Here is a 23,690-nt window from a genome sequence, read left to right as displayed (position 1 = left end):
TGTGTTTATTTTCTTTTATTTAACTCAACAAAATCACATTTCACTGCGTTATCCTAGAAAAAAAACACATTGTACTTTCAGACTATTGTACATGGTGGAGCTACAGCAGGAGTGGGCACTTGTTTCGTAAAGTAAGCGCTGAGCTTGGGAGAACGCACTTGAATTATTTAAAGTCTGCCAAGACTGAGAGTCTGTAATGACCTAAAAATATTTCATGATTACACTTCACATATAAACAAACTCCCCAGAGGCAGGGGGAAAAAAAACATGTACCAAATCTTAAATAATCCCTCCAACTTGGATGTTAATTGGGTACAAGATAAGACACCCTGCCAATCATATACCTGCATATAACATTTCAAAATCGATATATATCATAGGGCTCAATTTTTTATGTCTAAGTTAAAATGAGCTTCTCATAATAAATGGAAATGTGCAAATATCAATTGTCAGAGTAAGAAAAAAAACATATAGCGTGTACTGTAGGTTTAAAAAGAGGTTGAGATGTGTCCGTTATGAGAAGAGGTACTGTGGATGTTTAGATCTTCACCCCTGGCTGGGACAGTTGGCAGGTGGTAATGGCTGGCAGGGTTATCGTGGTTGACATTATTGTGGGCGAGGGAACAACCTGGTCACCGTGGTAAAGAGGACAACCGCTGCGGTGTTCCAGGTGTTGGTCGCCCCGTGGCGTCTGTGTGGGAGCTTCTAGAAGTCCAGGTGTTTGTTGCCGGAAGTGCCGGAGCCACAGGCTGAAGCCACTGCGGCCCCTACCGCCAGCTCGCCCCTGCTCACACGACTCACCGTCTCAGACAAGTCTGGAGGCAAATGCAGTCTCTACAGAGAGAGAGAGAGAGAGAGAGAGAGCGGGGGGTGTCAAAGTATTAGATCAGCTTGTATGGAGAAAAAAGAAAGCACTACAGTGGATCAAAATACAGTAGATGGTACACTTGTGATGTTTATTCACAGAGAGCCATGTTGGGTTGAAATTGCATTAGATGCTTCACCACTCCCCTCAGCACTGGCAGTGTGGAGTAAACCTGCTAGCGTGCTGCTAAATGCTTCAGAGAGCTTTAGGTCTGTTACAGCTCACAGGAAATATGCGTGTGTGTGAGGTAGGGGTGCTTTGAGAAGTTGTGTGTGGGACACAACAGCGTGCATTTATGAGGTAAGAGAACATGTGTGTTCAGACACAGACAGCATTTGACCGCTTTACTGTGTTTGTTACACAGATGATTATGTTCGGCTAATACCAGAGTCATTAGAATCAAGTCTCTTAGCTGTTTCATAGTAAAGCTTATCTGTGGAGCCGCCCTGTGCCAACTCAAAGCACAAAAGGGCCACTCATGTAAAGCCCCCTAACACCAACACGCTAACTACTATAAAGCTTAAGAGGGGCTATGCTGCTCTTGCTCTCTACTGAAGCTGCGAGAAAGGCCCGGCCGGTGGCACTCCACAAACAAAGTCTTGAAGAGGTGCTGAGAGTGTGAGAGGAGGTGAAGTGTCTCCGAGAGTCAAGTGTGTGCGCCCTGACAATGGTGTTGAGTGTGCACGTCGCTCGAGTGTCTCTCGAGGAAGTTAAATCAGAATACGGGCGTCCCGGGCACAAGAGAAGCTAAACCCTGTAATTTGCCCCTTAAAGAATCTGCCATGACATCTGAAACCCCACTGGTCAAAGCCTGCGCTCTCAGCCCACCCCACCCCACCCCTAAACCTCCCCTACCAGCCACATCCTCACCCCCTCCAGACATTCAGCTTTGGGAGAGCCCCTCCACTCCCACAGATACTTATCTTTTTCTTAATGACTAGGTGTTTGGGTATAGGGTTTAACAGCGTCATTACTAGGAGATCATTCAGGACTACGCAACACTCTTCATCCCTCTAGGGCAGACCGCTTCCTTCTTTTGCTTAATACTGTTTTCAGGAACATTGAAACACCTGAGTCTGAGCTTCAAAATGTTTTTTTTTTTTTTTATGTCACTGACGTTCTTGTCTGATATGAAGTCTCGCGCTTCTGCTACTGTGGCTACCGGGTTGGAGGCGAGTCGTCGTGCTCAAGTGGTCTCTTTTCTGTTGAGCGCACTGCCTTTGTGTGTGTGTATGAGACCGTTTGTCAGGCAAGTAGAGGAAACAAGAGGAGTAGTCTTCATGCAGCCCAGCAGATAATCTGGGGCAGGTGAGCGCTGAGACACTGTGAAGGACCTATAATTTAATGTAAGATGGTAAAGGTAAGGTTACACAGGACTTAACAGAGGCAAAGGATGGAAGATTCCCACTTGGAGGAAAGACTAGACAAATGAACAGACTAGCAAGTTGTTAAAAACATACGCAATAAATTTGTTGGACTTTTCTTTGCATGTAACTCTGACTCTGACTCTGTCTCCCACACACACACAGAAACATCCATGCAAACTCATATATTGGCCTTGAGGGGGCCTCCAGAAGCTCTGCTCTGCTTCCACCCCTTGCCAAACCTCACCTGTGTAACCTTTCGTGTCTTCAGCTCACTCGAGTGTGATTGAAAAAGAAAAACAATGCATTGATCAAGCCTGGACTCAGTCCTGCTTAGTGCACTGCAGCGGAAACACGGTAGAGAGAGGGCTAGGAGAAAAATCAATCACATATACATCATCCTCAGTGGGTGAGGTTTAAAAAAAAAAAAAAAAAAAAAGACATCACACCGTTGTCTGGCTGTCACGCACCCACGGCCCTGGCTACACTGTGTCTGCTTGGCTCTGGGCTCTGTGAACCCACTGAGCATGTGCAGAGCGAAGGTCAAAGCAATCCAGAAGTGCAGCTCGGCTCCTCTAACCTTTTGAGTTCAGGGGCAGATGAGAACAATCAATGGTAACATCAAAGTTGGAAGGGAGGAGCAGACAAAACCAATCGATCGGTTTGACACACAGAGGGAAAAGACAGCCTGTTAACAATCAACAACCCTCCTGCACATCAGTGACAGCCAATATCAGAGCTGATAACAGTTATTGGTTATCAGGACCATAAGAACTTACTTTACATTCAGTTCAACTTTCAAAAACATCGTCAATACAAGTTAACTGGATGAGGACAATCCAAGATTCCCTTTACCCTGATTTTGAATTTACACCCAAATATGAGTTCAGTGCAGTGCACTTATTTTAGCAGCGACAGGCCAACTGCAGGGCTGCCGTGAACATTTGTGTTGACACCAAATGAATGGAGGTCAGTGTAGGACTTAGACAGACATAGTCAGGGAGGCTCTGAGTCTGCTTCCCTACGACCTGCACACTCCATGATGTAAACAAGGACATCCGGAAAACCCTCAGAGGCATAGTGGGGTGTATGTGTGTGTGAAGTCTTTCTCTGCTGCCTGGCAACCTTCACGAGGGTAGAGAAAGAGGAAAAAAATAAGAGAGAGGGGTAGTGGGGGTGGGTGGGTGGGGTGTTGGATGGGAGTGGACGGCGGGAAAGTAGACCATTGGCTGTGGTGCACTGGTGGAGGGTTTGAGGGGGTTGTGAAAATGGATGTGTGCCACAATGTTAGTGCGAGTATGCGAGTGCAAATGTGTGTGTGTTAGAGCTGTGATGTCAATGTTCCCTCCCTGGTGGCAGGCAGGGGTAAAGGTCTGTGGTTCAGCTCCGCTCCACAGCCAGAGGGGCTGGGGCCATGCTGGCAACAGGGTGAGGGGTGACAAAGCTCCAAACGAGTGCTAAGCACTTGAAATGAGCCCTCAGGGCCGGCCCACAGACTAGCTTTGCCTAAGAGGGTTACTAATATCACTCCACAATGGACAATTCCCTTCAGCTTACTAAACACCCAAAAGACCGGGCTCTTAAGGAATATGCAGTTTAATGCTACTTGTAAATGGACATTTACAATCTCCACATACAGCTGTGTTTTATGGGTCAGAAAAGGCACCAAATCACAGTTTTTAAAGTTCTGGTAATGTGTAGAACCATGTTATATAAGGGTGTTCTAATCCAAGATCCAAACGGACAAATTTTTTCAACCGGAGATTACAAGGGATCCACTCACACAAAGCAGTTCCATCAAAGGCATTCCACTGGTGGTAACGGCTTGCTAATGACTGGAGTATTAGGTGCTAATTTAACGAGTCATTTCTTCCATAGAGTTTTAGCCACACTTTCAAATGGCCCGTGTCACTGTACAGCTTAGAACTATGGGAAACCCAACACCTTGTTGGAACACATGACGACTGGTCTGGCTGTTCCAATCAGATTAGCCGATGTTGGAACATGCTCATGGAAGTGACACGATATTTACCATAAACACCTACTTAACACAATTATTGTTGTAATTGGTCAGCATATTATAAGCTCTATTAAGTCAGTGAAATGAGAGAAATTAAACATTGTATCACTAAGCTTAAGTTATTACAGTCACAGAGGAAAAAATGAATAGGCAATCTGGCTATATGCTGTCCTGCATGTGTAAGTGTAATCATGTGATTTGATGCAGAACTCCATGATATAGTTTTGAAGAATATAGTTTATATAAATATATATATATATATATATATATATAGCACATGTCCAGTATTCACAGTGGTCACATTAGAGGTGGTACCTTTTGCCAATTCCATTTCCCAGAGCAGCACAGCTGCAGTGCAGCCACTGTAAACTAATGTGGATGTCTGTCCATGACACCAGGTCAATGTCCTCCATTTCCAGTCCCATTTCTACAACCAGCCAAGGGTCAAAATGGTAGCAGAAAGAAATTGGTAGAAATTTCCCAGACTCACTGGTCTATCCAGTCACTAAACCAAGCTAAATCACCTCCCAGTACCGTAATCCCTCACACCTCTAAAGTTACACTGCATTGTGTGGGAAATCATTTGCTGAACCTATAGGAACCAGTATTAACTTCAGCACTCCAAAACCCACATAATGAGGTGATGTGCTTTTCTATTGGAGAAGCAAACTATCATCACATTTACGCTGGTAATTTCAGAGAATACTTCCGCTACCGTGCCAGAAAAAATGCAGAAACAACCCAGCATAAATCCCATCACTTTGGTAATTCTAGCCCACCTGCACCTAACAAAAGCAAGAAGAAGCTCTACCTTCCTCTTCTTTTGTGGTAACAAAGAGTGCAACACGATCCCCGGCCTTGCCCTAAGAATAACCTGTTGACTGGGGAAGTTTCCATCCCTTTAGAGTTTGTCATTTTTAGAGTTAGAAAAATCTTCATCTTCATCTTCCTCACGGCTTCTCAGTCATGTGATTATTTTTTGTCAAATAGATTTATTTTCTTTCAGGGAATTTCAGACTTTCTCCCTGCATCACTCACTTTTAGAAGCTTTAAGGAGGAATTTAAACCTATTTAACCAAAGCACTAGCTGAATTCATCAAGTATAACATTTTACTGAACATGTAAGGATGAATACATTTTCCAACTCTACACCATTGTGTTGATTAAAATGCTGTTTGAAAATGGTGTAAATGTAAAGGCGATTTAAGTGAAAGAGTGGCATAAAAAGAGTATAAATGAGGAGAAGGAGAAGAAAGAAACAAATGTAAACTACACTGGAGCTCATCTCAAGTTTCTCCTCTGTAATTGGGTGATGGTCACCTGCTCGCCATGTCACCTGCTGCCTGATCCAGGATAATCTGAGAGGCAGGCGTACACACAGTGTGGCAGACTGACAGATAGACAGATACAGACACAGGCTCCTCATCTCTTCTGCTTCATGGCTAATGCATCTGACAGAGTAGGCAGCAGGCAGGCAGAAGGATGAGTAAGCATTTTGAGTGTAATTATATTCCCAAACACTGGAAGAATGGGAAGAGACTAATAACTGACTGAATTTCATTAAAAGTGAGCATGTCCAAACAGGAAATTGATTAGCTGACAATATATCAAGGTTTTTTAATACCTAATGGAATGTTTACTCCTGTTCTCTTGAATAACGAGCTCCTCACTTACCCTTCACGCTCCACAGACTGATGTAAAACAGCATTTGATAGTATGTCATGTTACTAAACATGACATGCATGGGAATCAGTTAGCTCCGCAATGCCTCTGAATAACCAAATGGACAAACAAGGGCCAAAGTGTAACTGTGCTCTAACACAACAACTTGACTTGTTATCTCCATCGTCATCATCTTCAACTGAACCCTCCTCTGGGGGCCTCTGCTCGGGCCTGTCAAGAGCTTTGACAGAGGAAGCAGCGTGGGGCCATTTTGTCTCTTTTCAGTTCGGTTTTGTTTCTCTTTGGAGGGCAGTGTTGGTATGGACCGTGGGCGTTGTAGGGTGAAGGGGCGAGGGCACATTGACCCCAGTGGTGCTGGGTCGTAAGGGGGGGGGTTAGTTGGTGTTATGGACTTGGGCACAGCCAGGGAGTGCTGGTCTGCCCCTGGAGTGACATGGTGCCTGGGGAGAAAGGGAGAGGGATAGAGGGCGTAGAGTACAAACATGTCTAAGTGCTGCTTTCACTACCGATAGGCCCATAGCAAACAGTGCGGCTGCATGGGTTATGACAGCATATCTGGGGGACCTCTTGTGCCCTCCACCCCTCAAACAGACATTTTACCCCTCAAACCATGACTCTGATATAAACGTCCTCAGGTCAAAACACCACTGACACTTTTGGTAAGCACAGGTTTTGTCGTGTTATAGATGCCCTGCTATAATAATCACGCTTGAGTAAAAATTTCTGAACATTGATTTTGTAATCTCAAAAAACAGTTATAGTTAAACAGGGGTTATATGTTAAAGCAACTACTTAACCCACTATTCAGCTGCAGAAAAGGTGATCCATTTCTCCTTTATTATAAAACTTGTGTTTATGTTTTTAATAAAAAGACGATACCACAGCACAGGACAGTATGAGATATCAAACTGACTATAAATACCTGGGCAATGTCAGTAATGGTTGAAAATAATAGTTTGGGAAAACATTTTGGGAAATATGCAGAGAATTAGATGCAAAAACTGATACCACTCTCATATCTGTCCTTTCAATAGGAAGCTTGAGCAAGCAGCCAGTTAGCTTAGCTTAGCAGAAAGAATGGAAACGAGGGTGAACAGGTAGCCTGGTTTTGTCCAAAGGTAACAAAACCAGCCTGCTAACAATGCTGAAGCTCACTAATAAACACAGTATATCTCATTTATTTAATCTGTACAAGAAACTAAATAAAAACCTCAAGTTGGGGATTTACTGGGGGTTATATGCAGGACTATTTCTTGGCTGGAAGAAGTGACTTCCTGGTGTCTCCAGTGTTTCTCTAATGTCTAATTAATACAAAGTATTTCCTGGCAACCTCATGGTGAAGAAAAGGCAGAGAGTAAATAAGCGAATTTCCCAAAATTTTGAACTATCCCTTTAAAATCCACTAACTGGATCCATCACTGCTTCAGTCACCAAAAACATAAAAGCCAGAGAATTACCAAGGATATTTTGTCATGTATTATTAATGTTTATTTCTGTGTTGCACTCAGTCTACAAGCACACACAGCCATGTACAAAAAGACAGACAGACACACACTGCCACTTCCCTATGCATGTGTCACATGGAGGTATTTACAGCATGAGCACACAAAGCAGACTAGTACAACTAGGGTTTCCTAAACCCAGCCTTTCCTCCAACAGAAAGCCCTGCTTCTCTCTCATCATTTGTGCTGTGACGTGAGTTCATGCAGTTTTACAGGCATAACATTTGGCAAAGCGAAAGGTCGTCTGGAGGTTACTGTGTCAGCCTGGGTAAGTGGCTGACCTCTTGGGAGGGGTGGGGGCGATCACTCTCACAGAGGAGTAGTGTGTTGTTGTGCTTGCAAAGCACCAGGACTGAATGAGGCACATTAGAATCAGAAAGAATATGATAGAGGGCAGAAGATTACAACATATTATATTTAAATACTATACCATTAAATACTTCCAGTGTCACACATAATGTTAAAGCTATCACCACAGGTTGGTAAACCTTCTCTACCACCACCTGATTAATTGCACTTGTCCTGCACATAGCATAATTGCAGTGTAAGCCACAAGACCTATGACATAGCTGCTTGTTTTGTCCCTGCTTGGTGCCACAAAGAGCAGCCCATTAGGACAGCATACACCATCCTCCTCAGTAAAGGGGATGGACCACAGATTACAATAGAAAGGTAGAGTTGAGAGTGAGAACCACTGGCCAGTTCTTCTCACTGGAACATGATCATAGCTTCAGGTGCACCTGCTGGAAATCTTCAGAAACTAGGTGAGTAATTATATGGAACACACAGACAGCTTTGAAGCTGCCAACATGTACCTGCATTCAGCAAAAGAGGGGAGAAGCAGAGCAGAGAAGACGTGAATATTGACAGAGTTGAAGAATGGGTGTTTTAACAAGAAAAGCACCCACATAAAAAAATGATGTAAGGGAAACAACAAATAAACAGTGTGACAGGATATGATGTTAACCACCTAAGAAAGATGCACTCACATTGCATTTTAACTATATATAAGACAACTGCGTAAGATAATGTGCTGATGTGTTTCTAATACTTTTGATGTCTTTGTGGTTGTGCATATGTGCATGAGTGTGTGTGTGTGTGTATGTTTGCATGCATCCGTGTCTGTTAGTCTGCCCGGATGAATAAAGGGGGGTGGGTATAATCCATCACCAGTTGATAGTCCTCACAAAAAAGGAGCCCTTTTTGCTGAGAGGACAGCCCTTGTGTGGACAAAGACCACCATACTGGGGACTTCATAGGACCCAGCTGAAAAGGTGTTGCCCAGAGTAACCCCATTCACATTAACAGGCATGCTGGCCAAAGCCAGTCATTACTGCTGACTTGGACCAGCCGGGCCACACATAGACCAGCCTAGAGCCTCTAAGGCCATTCACTCCACATCAGTCCACAGGCAAACAGCCTGAACTCTGCCACTGGGGAGCATCTAGAATTGTTACAATTCTATTCGACTGTCTGTCTTGAGAGCTCCAATATATGCAGCCATTGAGTAAATTTATAAAAAGGAGGAATATACAGTCTTAAAGGCCAAGTCTTTGCCCATTCATAAAAATGTTGTAATAAGACACCAAATAAAAAATATCGGACAAAAGAAATCTATTGAAACAATTGGTTTAGTGTCTACCCAAATTTAGACTAAAGCTGCTGTTCCAATATGATCTCTTGGGTAATAAACAATAGTCGTCAGGAAATGTCTTTGACTTCCTCATCTAACACTTTCCAAGAAACATTTGCTTAAGAACAGAACAAATACAAAACTGCTGCAACACATTAGATGGCCTTTCTTACGAGGTGAGAGATTAGTCGAGCAGTCTTTTATCAGGGTTTGATATGGCAGTACTCTGGTATCCCTTCCTATCCGCTCATTGTCCCACTGTCATTTGTGGCAGTCTGAAATGAGGGTCACCTCTTTCACAGTTACATGGTGGAGTGGTATGAGAGAAAAGCCGAGGCGCTCTCAGTGGACTTGTACTGGGATTGCTGGGGGGTGAAATGCTTAGTTTCCCTAACCTACTGAACTCCAAAGGCACTCTGGAAAACTCAAATCTGACCCGTTCTCCATCTCCACTGTGATGCAAAGTTACAGTATTACAGAGTAAACCTGCAGACAGGAAACGAAGAGCCAAGTGGGACTGGATATGTAACAAAAATATTGAAACTGCAAAAAAACTGCAGTAAAAAATGAAAATCCCCCCTTCTTGAAAATTCTTGATTCAAATAGCAAATTAAGGCTTTGCGTACACTGACATACAAACACACCTCAGTCTCCTACCCTCTCCTCCTCTCTACCCCTATCTGCCCTCCACTATCCCCCACCCCACCTCCAACTCTCCTCTCCTCCCCATTATGCTCCCTGTGGGCAGGTGGTTGTGTAAATTTAGCCACAGCTAGGTGAGGTGCTTCCTGGGTAGACTGTTGGCAAAGCCACCTTTAGGGTGTTCAAGATGTCAGAGGGAATGAGACATCACCTCGACTGCCCTGTCAAAAAATTCACCACCTTCCATTTCCCCCGTAACCTCTAGGTCCTTGAAGCACCGTGGGTGATGGGGAATTCTTGTTTTGTGTTTTCTAATTTAGCCCGAAACACACCAGCCATTACCTAACCTAGAGCGGTGGCTGAGTGTTAATTGTGAAGCATTACTAAAGCCATTAAAACAGTGAGCCAAGGGCCCGGGGAGAATGCATGCTAAAGATAAAAATCATAGAGACAGTGCTAAATGCATGTGATACCCTCTCTGCAAATGACCCCTGTAGGGGGTGGCAGTGCAGAGAATCTCAGGATTTCAAAAAAAAAAAAAAAGAAAAAAGAAAAGAAAAGAAAAAAACACAGTTGTCAAATGATCAGGATTATAATTTTAAATCTGTACTACTCTAAGACCTGTTACAACAAGATTAAAAATGCAGACTTTTCATCACAAAAACTGTTATATCAAATGTCTGATAAAGTCTTCCTGTTACTCTGGAGAATTTAGCATCACAAATCAAATCTGGAGTCATGGGCAGAAAATTATTTTAGAGTTGACTCGAAATGGAGGATTAATCAATATTCAGTGTAAATACAGTATCTGCAGGTAGCATGCTGAAAGAATTTCATACAACTGCAGCTGACAACATGAATAGAATGCTTGAATTTCAACCCGAAGTTCACACTAAAATTTTGTTAAAATTTTCTTTGAGCTTTTCATTTGAGGAAGAGTTTCTGGAAACTTGCGAGGCAAAACTGTTTCAAAAGAAGAGAGAAAAGCTTTTCTGTGGTTGGGGTGGTTAGGTTTATTTGTCAAAACCCTTTGATCACAAAACCACAAAAGCTTGAAGAGACTAATGAGTAAGAATATTAGTTTGACGTGTATAATTACTGTGCAATTATGTTCCATGAAGTATAGCTTAAAATAAAGTAAAGCTGGGTAAGGCTAAGTACAGAGATTGATACAGACTGTTGTCGAGTTGAAAAGAATAACAAAATTGGAAAGCGTTCCAAAATGTGACTATCAGCTTCTTCATTCTCCCCGATGCCGAGTTAGGCGTTTTGCTGGGAAATGGGCGGCCTGCCAGATTGGGGCCAAGTCAGAGTTGTCAGGGGATTACAGTTCTGCCTTGCTCACTGCAGGGGGTGCGGAGTGGGCCTCAATTACCCTGGAGCGGTGTGTTTGATTTGGCCCGGCACTTTTGGGGACAGACCAAAAGCTGAATAATGCACCATTAGCAACTCAAAATCCTGCCCTAAAATGAGTCCACTTATGCATCACATACAGTAATTGTGTGTCTATCAAAGGCTGGCAGGTCTACACCAATTACCCTGATAACAACAAAACAATCTATGCATAATATTATCTGCTGAACACCTGTGGGCAGCCTCGAACATCCGAGCTTTCCTGTATAAGACTTCTGCAGCTCATTCAAAGTCTGTCGCCAACACACTGTGGCGAAATGAAGTATTAACTTTAGAGTGCTAAAACACCAAAATCTAAAGTTGCTCTAAGACAATATGGAAAAAAGTATGATGGTAGAGGTGTTTATGTTTGCATTTATAAGTAGAGGGAGATGACAGATAGAGAGGGAGTGTGTGAGAGAAAAGCAAGAGGAAGAGAGAGAGTGAGAGAGAGAGAGAGAAAGAGAGAGAGAAAGAGAGGGAGAGAGAGAGGAGATCCCCCTACTCTGGCTACAGTTGGAGCTGTGCAATTGAATTTCACACGATATGAGGCAGCAAATGGCATGTAAAGGCTGAAGCGTCAGACGGTTGCTGCCACACGGGCCAGACAGATAAGGGAGGTGTAAGTGAAATCATTAGGTAACTCTGCAGGACATCAGGGGCAGTTTGAGGTTGGCAGGGGGCTGTAGGAGCCAAAGGTCCTCCTTGAGCTCCATTGAACACCCACTCAGCCTGATATACATGCACTTACAAACACACAGGGAAAATCACTTATACAAACACAAGCCGCAAGACAAACAAGGACTCAAGACCAGAGACAGGCAAACAACCAAGCGCTGTTTTTTCCCCCCCATCTCCGCCCACAAAAAACATGCACATGAAACACACACAAGGATGTGCGCCCACGCACGCGTACGCACACACAAGCGCCACTTCAAACTGCAGACGCCTCATTGAGGTATCAGCTCCAGCGATTGTGTTTGTCCACCTGGGTATGAAAGAGCCATTCTGGCCTGTGTGGAGGAGACAGCAGTGTGGTGCAGCTCAAACCGGAGCCCAGCTAGGCTACGTCTGTCTCAGGCTCTCAGGGAGGGGAGCAGCCAAGTGTGGATGCACCTCATTACCTCACTCATCCACACACCAATTACCCCTAAATAAATACACCCAGCCCACAGGCAGCAACAATGACATCCAGCCTGAAAGGGAAGAAAGGACGCCGTTCAGAAAGCATTTGCACGCACAGAAAAGTGCTGTTGGATAATGATGAAAAAAAAGTACAGAGAAAAGAAGCAAAAAGAAGAACATGCAGGGGGCTCCAAGTCTTTTAAAGAGCTCAAAGACGGAACAGAGAAAGAGAAAGAATGAAACAAACACCGAGCAAGCAGAGTGAAGTGATTCAGAAAATGATAATTTCTTGCTAAATTTCACCCAACACATCCGCAAATGATTGTTGTGATGGGGGAGGGGCAAAGTTTAATTGTTTTAATGCATGCAGCCATGGGATAGCTCTGCCGCGCACTATAATGGTGATCACTGTAGAGCAGACACATATTTGCATGTAAGACGGACCGCTTGGGGAAACGGTAACAGAAGTGTGTGTGTGTGTGTATGTGTGTGTGTGTGTATGTGTGTGCGAAGGCCAAAGACCATTGGCTAAAAAGAGAACAAACCAGCGGGCCAAAGAGCTCCGTCCCCAGAAAGTTTGACAAAATATGGCAGGTGGCATGAAATGTGACAAGAAACACTCTGAAGAAAGGCAACCCACAATATGAGAAAACTATTTCAGCCGCTAGAAGTGAAAAGTCTCTGTTACTACGATGAGAAGGTGAGCAAAGGATACAGAGAAGGTGTGTGGCAGAGAAAAGAAGACAGATGTGTTTTCAGGGAAGGGGGGGGACAAACCAGAGAGGAAGCCAAGAGTTCCCTCATGCGCCCCCCCCCGCCACCCTTCCACCGCTCTGCCCACTTTCCCACCTCCCTCCATGTGGGATCTTTCTGCATGAGTGACTCTGTCATACCTGGGGGACAAAATGGTCTCTCTCTTTCTCTCTCTCTTCCTCTGTCTGTCTATCTCTCTGCCCCAATTCTTCTCTACCCCTTCTCTTGTATATCTGTGCTCTGACTGTGGTGAGTCAAGCCTGGTTAGGTACTGTGTGGTAAAAGAGCCAGAGGAGTGAAGGGGCAGGTGTCAGGCTGTATAAAATATTATCAGCTTATCAGATTCAAATGAATAGAAATATATATAGAATTCTAAATCTCAATCAAGGAGCACATCATACAGTAAATGAATAAATAATTTTATCTTGGCACCCAAAGGCAACACAGATGATTCACTTCCTCCTCTGACACCTGAACAGTCAGGTGATGGGTGGAAGGGTAGGTCGCCGAGGGTGGTGTGGGGGGAGGGTGCATCAGGATGTAATTGCTGATAGGCTGCTCTACAGTCACCAGGATGTGCAAGCACATCCCGAACTTGAAAATAACCCACATGACCAGAGTTGGCCGGTTCACCTGACCAGAGGCAGATTCCTGGTTAACAGAAACAACGGCTGAGAACGTGTCAGGTTTCCACGCTGTTGATTCGGTTTAATAAACAGAAGTTGATGGATGGAATTGAAGTGAAAGGAGCAGGTTTATTAGGATTCCTTCCTGACGGAAGGATAATTGAGGGAGGGAACGCTGCGTATGTCTGGTGCCACAGGTGGGTGGGGTAGTGTCGACATGCTGTGGCAGCATTGTCAGGATTCCTGGTGTACAGCTCAACCCTCAATCAGGGTGCATGGGAAACCCAGGCTCTGTCACATACAACACATCAGACAACGCCTGTCAAGACCTACTGGCCTTTTACTAATCATTGCGTCTTATGCACAGGTTCAGCTAGTGTGACCTGCAGCTGGACCTAAAAATAGAAGGGTCCCTTCACCCTTTCTCCCTTCTTCTTTCCTGCTTGACGTTGCCTAGAGGTTCCTCCTGGGAGTTCCAGCGTTTTTAATTACCTGCACCCTACAACACCTACACATGCTGCTGTCAAACCCTGGAGCACCCTTCACACACACACACACACACACACAGATATACCACGAACACATCACTTGTCTTAAAGGTTTGTGCTTCTTGCTTTTAAGTTGATCAAGGTCTGAAGGCACACATACATACAAAACATACATTTCAATAAATCAGCACAAATGCTTTCTTAGAGAGCATGTGAAGAATGGAGGAACTGCCCTGGCATACATGCCAACAACAAACTACCAGCATCTGCGTGACCTGTGAGCTTTCACACACTGTGCCCTGAGAGGAATGTACAGGAGAAATGAAGGATGCTCAAGTACACACCCAGAGATGCCTGGTGATCTGTACAATACACTAAACATACAAACAAAAGGACATCATCCAGTTTTTGTTTGTATCCATCAAAACATGTCCAGTGGGCAGGATGTGGCATGTGAGCCTGTTATGTCTTTCACACAACAAATGGAAATGATTTACTTCACTTGTGATGAACTCATAACCACAAGTGTCTGGGGTTTGTAAATATAAACTTTCACTTACTAATCCACAAATCCACAGTAAGCTGTGCAAACTCTATGTCTCTTTGGAGCAATGTTTAGCCTGCGACACTCTACCATGACTTACAATAATGCAAATACAATAGATTCTTCTAAATCAGTATTTTAGTAGAGCACTTTCATATGTGTGCCAATGCAGAGTTCACTGGTAGAAAAAAAAATGCATGGTCTGCTAGCACAAAAGCACAGCCTGGTTCAGGTTTATAATACAAACAGTGTAATTCTACTGTTTGCTTTGCCACTGTTGGGATGCAGGATAAAATTACTGTCACTGTGATAACTTTCCTCAGGTCACTGGTTTCTGAAGCAGCATGCCTTGAGCAAGTCAGCCACTAGCGTTACTTTGAAAAACAGTTCTATTTTAGGTCTGAATATCTGGTAAATCTGATAAATACCAGATTTGTCAAAGAAACATTTCAATACATAGACTTTTACATCACTGCAGCAAAAGATTAGTCATAATCCTCCACTTGTTATCTAATGCAAATAATATCAGTGAATGCTAATAAAGGAAGATGGACGACATCTTAGCCAAAAGACACTATTAAAGTCTCTGCCCTACATCCTCATGCAAATTTTTTTAGTTTACTTCAGTATGAACATGCCAGGTGTGACATTTTGTTTTTGTTCTTTTGCACATGCAGATCATCAGGAGCGTGACCTGTTCAAACAGGTATTGGTAAAGCTTCTTGTATGAAAAGAGGATTAGTATCGTGTCTGAAGTCTTAAGTTTCAGCATGCATAGAAATAAAGCATCCTATAGGTAAATATTTACTATACCATTACTAATCTCTTACTTTTTTCTACGGCCAATGAATGGGAGAATTCACTGTTAACTGTTATGTGAAAAATACGCACAAGAGAAAGGTAACTTTATAAGGTTCTTATATAATCCGTTTGATTAAGTGTATAACAATTGTATCGCCATGTTGTTTGTTCTTCCATCCAGTCAAGAGAGAAAAATTACAGAATTGATTATATACAGGGTTGTGGTAAGCAGGCTATGAGAAGACTTATTGTAACATTTGAGTGGGGAGAATTTTGTACAGTGTCAAATGAAAAGTGTTTGGGTCTTTATGTGACATATCACAATGTAATCTCACAATCACAATCCCCCACAATGGCGCAATCCCAGTTATATGGGCTATATACATTGGCAAACACACTTACTTCATCTGCCAAATCCCTAAATTAACACCTTTTTGGTGAGAAGGCTCAATTTGGAACACATCAAACCAACACCACAGCTGGCATTCAAGGGTAAAATTAATTACTTCAGATACATGTGCTTCCTCTCAAAGTGGCAGACTTATTTGCATTGAGGAACATTCAGCAGAAGTAATCGATGCACACACAAAATACGGCCACCCAATGACCCCAGCCCCGTCTCAAAGTCCCTCCCCGTCCCCAAAGCCCTGACGGCTCAGCCATGCATGGAGGAACAAACACAGGTAGCAAGAGCAAATCAGACTGCAACAAAACACAGAAACATGAATGGGAAGCATTACAATGACGGGCTGGAAGCAGGACAATGGGCCCGCCATTAAACAAACGGCAAATCCCAGGATGGGCTGTGGGAGTATGATACAGATTACAGGCACCTAGTCCCTGCCTGGGGAACAGGGGAGAGGGAGAAAAAAGGACACAATATTGCAATCTGACAGCTGACGTCTTCATATAAATGTATGAATTTACATTCCAATTAGAGGAAATTTACATCTTAATCACAGCGAGCAGTGTGTCGGTCCCTCGGTTAGTGTGTTGCTACGGTAATGAGGTGGGATGCTGCTGTGCTCTCTCATCCAGACAGTGATCTGTCAGCAGACGACACCTCCCTGTTATGAGGGAGCTGCACCCTTAAATGCAACCGCCACCACGATCTGGTAATATTCGTTGAAATCTGTCTTAAATACCAACAAGGTGTGAGCTGCCACCCGAGGATAATGTGCCAAATATGGAGTTTGAAAAACATCAAACATATCTTAAATACAGCGCACTGAACCAAGAGTTTCTTTAACTGTCACTCAAGTGACAAGCTTTCAGTACTCTATTGCATTCCGTTTCTAATTTCCATACTAATAATGGGTATATTATCTTTAATGGTTTGACTTTGTTTTATGGCATTTGAAATGGATGGTGAAGCTGTCTGTGGAATTACTCAAACATATCATGTCATCAGATCACATGCTGTTCAGGCACTAACAAAAGCAAACTGAATGGGTGGGATGGAAGAATTGTGAATTTATCATCAATATCCCTCTGGTCATCATTCATCAGTGTAAATCATAAGATTCTTCGAAGAAAGCACAGGGTGAGTCGGTCAGGGGCTGTGTGGTGAGAGGATAAAGTCAGACAAGTGCAGATAGTTGATAGGAAACAGTAAAAGTCTGCTGAAAGAGGAACATCTTGTTCAAGTTTGTAAAGTCTTTTTGAGGACACTTGTTGTGGTTTAGTTCAATTAGCAGACAAGAGCAGTTGGTTTGAGGTTTTGGAAGGGAAACCACACAGGCATGCCTAAGGCCGAGGCAAGGTCCTTTTATAAGCTCACTATGGAGAAAGAGAGGAAGAATGCACTACTGATATCAATTTTAATGAGTTCAGAAAAAGGAGCCATTTAATGAAAACTTCAAACTTTGATGAAACAACTTCCATCCGGCGAAATCATTTACTTGTCGAGCAGCACTGATTGCTGACAATGCAATCAGGAGGAGCAGATTAGCTACCACCACACAGGAGAGCACATAAATCAGTTTAACACAGGCCTTTGCCATCTTCACGCTTGACTTTAATACGGGGATGTGTGAACAAAAAATTGGAGGTAAATGAGGCATGGCTTCTTTATCACCTACCTCGTAGCCAATCAGACCTCTCCCGTCAGAGACACTGCTCTAATGGCTGATATCTATGGAAGCAGCCTATTACTGGATACTGTCTGTAATTAAGACGAGTCAGATTACACCAGGCCAGTACCTCCTCTCTGATATGTAGGCTGCCATTAAGGCTTGAAGTGGTAATGCACTTGTACACCAGACTGAGAAAAGAAAGAGGGCTCATGTGCGTGTCCGGGGGTAGGTGTTGAACGCGTCCCCAAACATCACATGGGGTGATAATGTGGGGCGGGGCTGGGATTCCACTTAAGCCTGCAGGGTGTTTGGAGAGGATGCCGGGAAGCTGCGCACACCCCCTTTGGCACTTATCTTGCATATTCCACTCTTGCAGATTGATTCCCACAGCAGTGCAGTGCTGCTGAGTTTAACTTGAATGTTCACCGTGATTACAACTTCTTAAAACAGGCAGCAGCTTATAAGATGCCAAGACGACTTTGTGTCTGGTGGCAAATGAGGTGAAAAGGGTGAATGTGAAGGCAGTTAAGTTGGAATAAGGGGTTTGAATGTAGAGAAAAGCAACACTCTTAAAAAGCTGAGTATGATTAAAAAAAGAGGAGAAGAGGGAGGAGGCCTCCGACAAAAGGAACAGAGTGAAAGGGTGATCGGAAGAGGGAGAGTGAGTGAGTTTGAGATGGGAAAGCACTTCTTTCTGTACACAGAGTAACCTTGCTAACACTCTGCCTTCTCTAATATTCACCACTACACATGCTTTTGTGCGCTATTCCTTGCCCATCTAAGCACGCAAACCTTCCTCTCAATACACACACTCCTCATTATACAATTTTACCAGCCAGTTATCTAAGACTTGCACAGGCATTAAGACACTCGCTGAGATTCAAAGACACACACATACACAAACACCCAAGATGTGCAATCTATTGAGGGGTGCAAGAAATTCACTGTACTGATTTAATTATAATTTTGTGCATTACATCTCCTGTCTCCTTGCAAGAGTTGTGTTGATGCAGAGAGCTCAAGCGAGGCCTGCTGAATGTCAGTGTGTTTTAAGGATGTGCATCAAAGGAGGCTGTTAACTTTCATGTCCTGTGAGATTTATCTAGAGAGGGACGCTCATTGGGATCTTTTCTTGTTGAGGTGAGCAAGTTACTTCTGGTATGAGTAAATGAAGTCACTCAGCATGTGAAAACTCTGGTGTCTGCAACAGAGTTCGTCAAACTTTTTGAACTTAACAAATTAAGCTGAGCTGTATGTTTGTCTTGTTTTTAGTCAAATAAAGTAAAGAAATCAAACAATGTTTATGAGACCTAAACATTGTTTGTGTATGTGTGTGTGTGCCTTTCTAATGTTACAACATTAGAAAGGCGTGTAAAGATGGACTACCAGGACTAAATGCATGCTAAACGCAGGCGTAGCCAAAACACACACATGGACGCACACTCACACACATTCACAGTGGGTGATGAAGCAAGTGTACATGACGTCCCCATACAAACAGTCTGTGTAAGTGAGCGTACAACATTGGGCCATCAGATCACTTCCCTCTCCAAACATGAAGCCTTTAATAGATGTGGAACTCCAGGCCCTGGATCTTTTCACACCACTGAGTTACAGCTCACACAGACAGAAGAACAGAAAGCAGAGGATGACAGAGCAAAAAAAAAAAAAAAATGATAAAGCAATGAAAAACAATCCACACTGGGCACATATATTTATGATGAGGGGATCAAGCAGAAATATATATGATTCAATTTGATTTATAGAAACATTTCAAGACTTGACAGAAAATACACTCGTCTGGAAAAAAAAAAAAAAAAAAAGATTCATAAGAATCCTCAGACTAACATATGGAGTAACCTTTGTGGCCTTCCGGGACTTGGGGGGTAGTGGTGGTGGGGTTACACGGGGGGGTCTAACGCTCCGAGGACCGTAGGCACGCTAGGGAGAGGTGAGCTGTCACCCCCCATTACGATCACTGCCTGAGCTCAGAAAGGGGGAGGGGTAGGAGGAGTGCAAGGAAAAAAAAAAATACTGGTTCCTCGCTAACCGCCATCCAGAGCCATCCTCGGGCCTCAGAACCCTCAGTCTACAACGGCCTCCTGGGAAATACTTGCACGCAAGTCGTCCTCATCCCGAGCTAGCAGTGGGGCATAATGTGTGTGTGTGGTGGTGGTGGGGGGTTAAGAGGAGGGGTGTGTGCATGTATTTGGGCTGTGTAAGCAGAACGTATGGATTTTGCGTAACAAAAGAACAACTGTGCGTTTTTTCTTACTTGCTTCATAGAGAGGGGACACACCAACATGCGGACTGGTTGGGTTAATAGGAAGAAGTGATACTAAGACAGTGAGCATCTCGCTGCAACAATTATTAAAATTTAAACTGAGGGCAAAGAGAAGGCAAGAGGTATTTTAGGGGCTCAGTTGAAAAGCTTTCAATAATCAATTACTGACAAAATGATTATACTTCAAAATTATCACAGTCATTTTCAAAATGATCTAGGATGGTAGCGAAACTGCATTAACATATTACTAGCATGTCAGCCTGAGCACAGCAAAGAGACATGAACTGTCTTAGCTTATTATGTGATACATAACATGGTGCAATATTAGACGCCGGTGGATAAGAAGCTTGCCTCAGATTTGACCTTTTGCTGCCTTTTGTGTGAGTTTGGATGAGCGCTGCTTAGGTGCATTCTGTTCCCCAGATCCCACTCCTAACACCCCTGTCACTCATCATCACTCATCATTGTTAGGGACAAAAGGAAAGTTTGGTTAAGCCACACACTGGAGTATTCTCCCACCCCCAGTGCCTCCCCCACCTTCACACATTCACGTATGTGTGTTAGTCAGCGCGCGCACACACACACACACACACACACACACACACACATTCAGTGACAAATGCACAAAGAAAATTGTTCTATTTTTGCTGCATAAACACAAGACCACTGACTCACACAAATGCACTGTGATTCGCAGATGGGGTCACAAACATTTCGATAAGGCACCATCACCTTGCCCTCCAACTTGCCTTTTGAAGTGCGGGCTTGTCCTTCCAGTGGCCCCCTGACTCATCTGCTGAGTGTAATTAAAGTCTATTCAGGGCTCTATATGTGTCCTAACTATCCTCCATCATCTGGCCAGGCCTTTCAATAGCCACCTGTGAACCCTGAAGGACAGGGACACTTGCCCTCATAAAATTCATGAGCACTGTAACATTCAGCGGCCGGCCGGCTTCTCTGAATGGTCGACACCGCTTTAAACAACTCTGTGTTGACTGTTGGGTGAATCCTTTTTAAATACAACCATATTCACAGTAGCAGGGGTTAAGTAGCTCCCATGATTAGCTGAAACAAATGCCTTTATGGTGTGCTTGGAGATAAAGAGAGAGAAAGAGGATCAAGAGACCCAATTTGTTTTCGTCAAGCAAGGACTCATTGAGAGACTGGTGACAGAGAAAGCATTTGGAGAAAAGGCTAAGTGTCCAGCTGATCTGGCATCTCTAAGCCTACTTTTTTGTGATGCAAACAAATGACTGAAGTAAGGACACGTATTCTGTTGTGATGAGTCTATCTTATACAATTTTATACAAGACTACAGTCAATAATAAATAATCTCATAAAGTGGTAGAGCAATCAGAATTACCCTAGAGTATCTGGTCATATCTATATAAAAGGTATCTATCATTCCACTCCACTCTTGACCAAATGATGGTAAAATGGACATAGGATTTGTTGTCTGCCAAACTACTGAAAAGGAAGAGGAAGAGACTTCACCATTTTAGAGAACAAACTTGTAGTAAAACAATCTGATGATTAGTGCAGAGAGCACCCCAGCTGACACATTATCTGTGTTTTCAAATTTGTTCACATAACAACAGCATAAACACTACATAAACACTGAGCAGACACACAGAGAAACACATACACACACTTCTCCTCCTGACCCCCCCAGGACGCTGCGCGGTGAGAGTGTGGGAAAGTTATTTTTAGGACCCAAGCAGAGAGCCTTCCTGAGTTTGATGCTCCTGCTCCGGATCAACATTCCACCTTTGAACCACTCCGACCATGGAGCTGTTTGTGCCCATGATGGCAATTTTAACTTTCTCTGTGAACCAACAGCTGTGAGGGGACTGCTTCATTTAAAATGGGACAATTGCTTTCTTTGTTGTCAATATTCAGTCAAGTCTCAGTAATAATGGTAACAATGCTTCAGGACAAAATGTTTAGAGTGCTGAATATCTGGATTATACAAATGCTAACATGGAGCTTTTTTAAAATACATGGATGATTGCAAATTGTAAGACGTCCTGTGATGAGCAGTCTAATTTGCAGTGTCACTAATTATCTAGATTTCTTTAAAATGAAACATTCAACAGATTTATTTTGGTTGCTTTATATATGTTTATTAGTTTCTATAAACCACTGTATCTATGATTTGCACAACCAAGGATCAAAAGTAAATTATGAATTATGCCTATGAGGAAATGCAGTAACAATTTTGCACCGCATTTACAGTGAACACATTTGCCACTCTTGCCAACAGTTTTTAAGACTTGCACAAAAAGTTAATGGACCTAAGGCAAAATTAGACACTATTTTCTAAAGGAATATCACAATAAAATGATTCAGAAGCCAAAGATACAGTGAAGACCCGGTTTAGAAGCACCGGGGGGCCTATGGTTCCCCAGTCACTACCATTATGCTAATGGCGAGCCCTTTCTGAACACGCTTACACATACCCTATAGTACCACAAGACCCCATGGATGTAGGGTGGCATGCAAGTTACAGCCTCTTTCCCTTCCTCTCTCTAATGGTAGCTGAAGACAACTAGGGCTACTTTAATCAGGTCTGAGTCCAATGTGGCCAGTCTAGTCTGATGGGGGCTGAGTGGTGCACGGTCCATGTTAAGGGTTCACTGCTCACTGATGAAACAGCTTCACTTCCAGGGCGAGTTCGGGCAGACCACACTCTTACTCAGTCTGGCAGGAGGAGCACATATGCCCTGTTTTGTTTTGCTTTAACACTGTCCGTTTGCAAGAAACGTTTCGGCGTTGTGATGATGTAGGCAGCACATTTGGCAAAGTCCCAGATATTCTGTTACTGAGCTCCACTACAGCAAACACAACTGCTACTGCTTTTTCTCCCTAGACATTTAAAAAGCTCACTGGGGGCTGTTATAGCCAGTGTTTTTAATCATTTTTTAACCTTGACCGTGTTGGAACAAGCACATCCTCTGTGCCCAGGATACCTTGACTTCACATATCATACATCTATGCATCTATGGGGGGCCAGATTTGCACTTCCAGCCATAAGATTCAGTGAAGTCTTTACAAGATTTGGTGTTAGTAGAATGGCATTAGTGAAGTGGGATTGGTTTTCTAAATTAAAAGAATTACCATCAATCCACACACTTATGTAGCACATCTGGACCACTTGAAGGTTCCATCATGCAGATACCACAACAAACAACCCCCAAGAAACTTGCACGTTTGTACCCCCCCACACACTCAAGACTCAGCACCGAGACCTTACAAGCTCGGCCTTTTCAAACACACATGCACATTTGCAGAATAGATAAAATCCCTGTTAAATAATAAATGCAAATCTGCTGTATGTTGTGAATATTGTTCGGCTGAGGGGTACGATCGCGTGCCACAGACTGGCCTGCACAGAGCTCTCGCTCTCTCTCCTTCTCATATTTGCGTGAACCATAAGCACACCTCATTCCAAAATGCGACAGAGGCTGGTGTGCACCAAGGGAGGAAGTATAAATTATTTACATGGAATATTATTCCAAAAGTCCATTCCCATCTGATGGTGATTCCCAAGGCAGACGTAGGAATCACAGGCAGATGTGTGGAGAACCTAAGAATTTTTTTGCATGCTACTAATAGGTTCAGGACATCCAATAAGCCTATTGTCTGTATTAAGCTTATTGTTGATCTGCAAACACTTATTGCGATCCAATACTGAAAGTGCATATTGAATGACCCAGTTTAGTTGTTTCGCTGTATTCTTTCTCAATATTGGCTTTTCTCTGATCTTTAGTATCAAGTCTCATTTGAGACATGGGGAAGCAGATATACGACAAGGCAGGGAATACAAACAAACACATAAACAAATACACAAACATGCCCTGAGGACTGGGTCTCTGTCTAACTCGTTCTGCATT

At 43.3% G+C, this 23,690-nt stretch overlaps 1 protein-coding gene across 1 annotated transcript in view; it reads right to left on the bottom strand.

Moving 5' to 3' along the window:
- Positions 1-23,690, bottom strand: part of elp4 (elongator acetyltransferase complex subunit 4) — a 49,539-nt gene continuing 25,849 nt past the window's right edge. Inside the window, exon 10 of the mRNA XM_018668015.2 lies at positions 1-834. Within this exon, the coding sequence (XP_018523531.1) occupies positions 706-834 (129 nt within the window). The 3' untranslated portion in view covers positions 1-705. The remainder of the gene's footprint in view (positions 835-23,690) is intronic.

This window comes from Lates calcarifer, linkage group LG2 (genome assembly GCF_001640805.2).
Source record: "Lates calcarifer isolate ASB-BC8 linkage group LG2, TLL_Latcal_v3, whole genome shotgun sequence".
NCBI lineage: Eukaryota > Metazoa > Chordata > Actinopteri > Centropomidae > Lates > Lates calcarifer.
The sequence above is the reverse complement of the archived record's forward strand: the minus strand, read 5'-3'. Positions and strand labels throughout refer to the sequence as shown.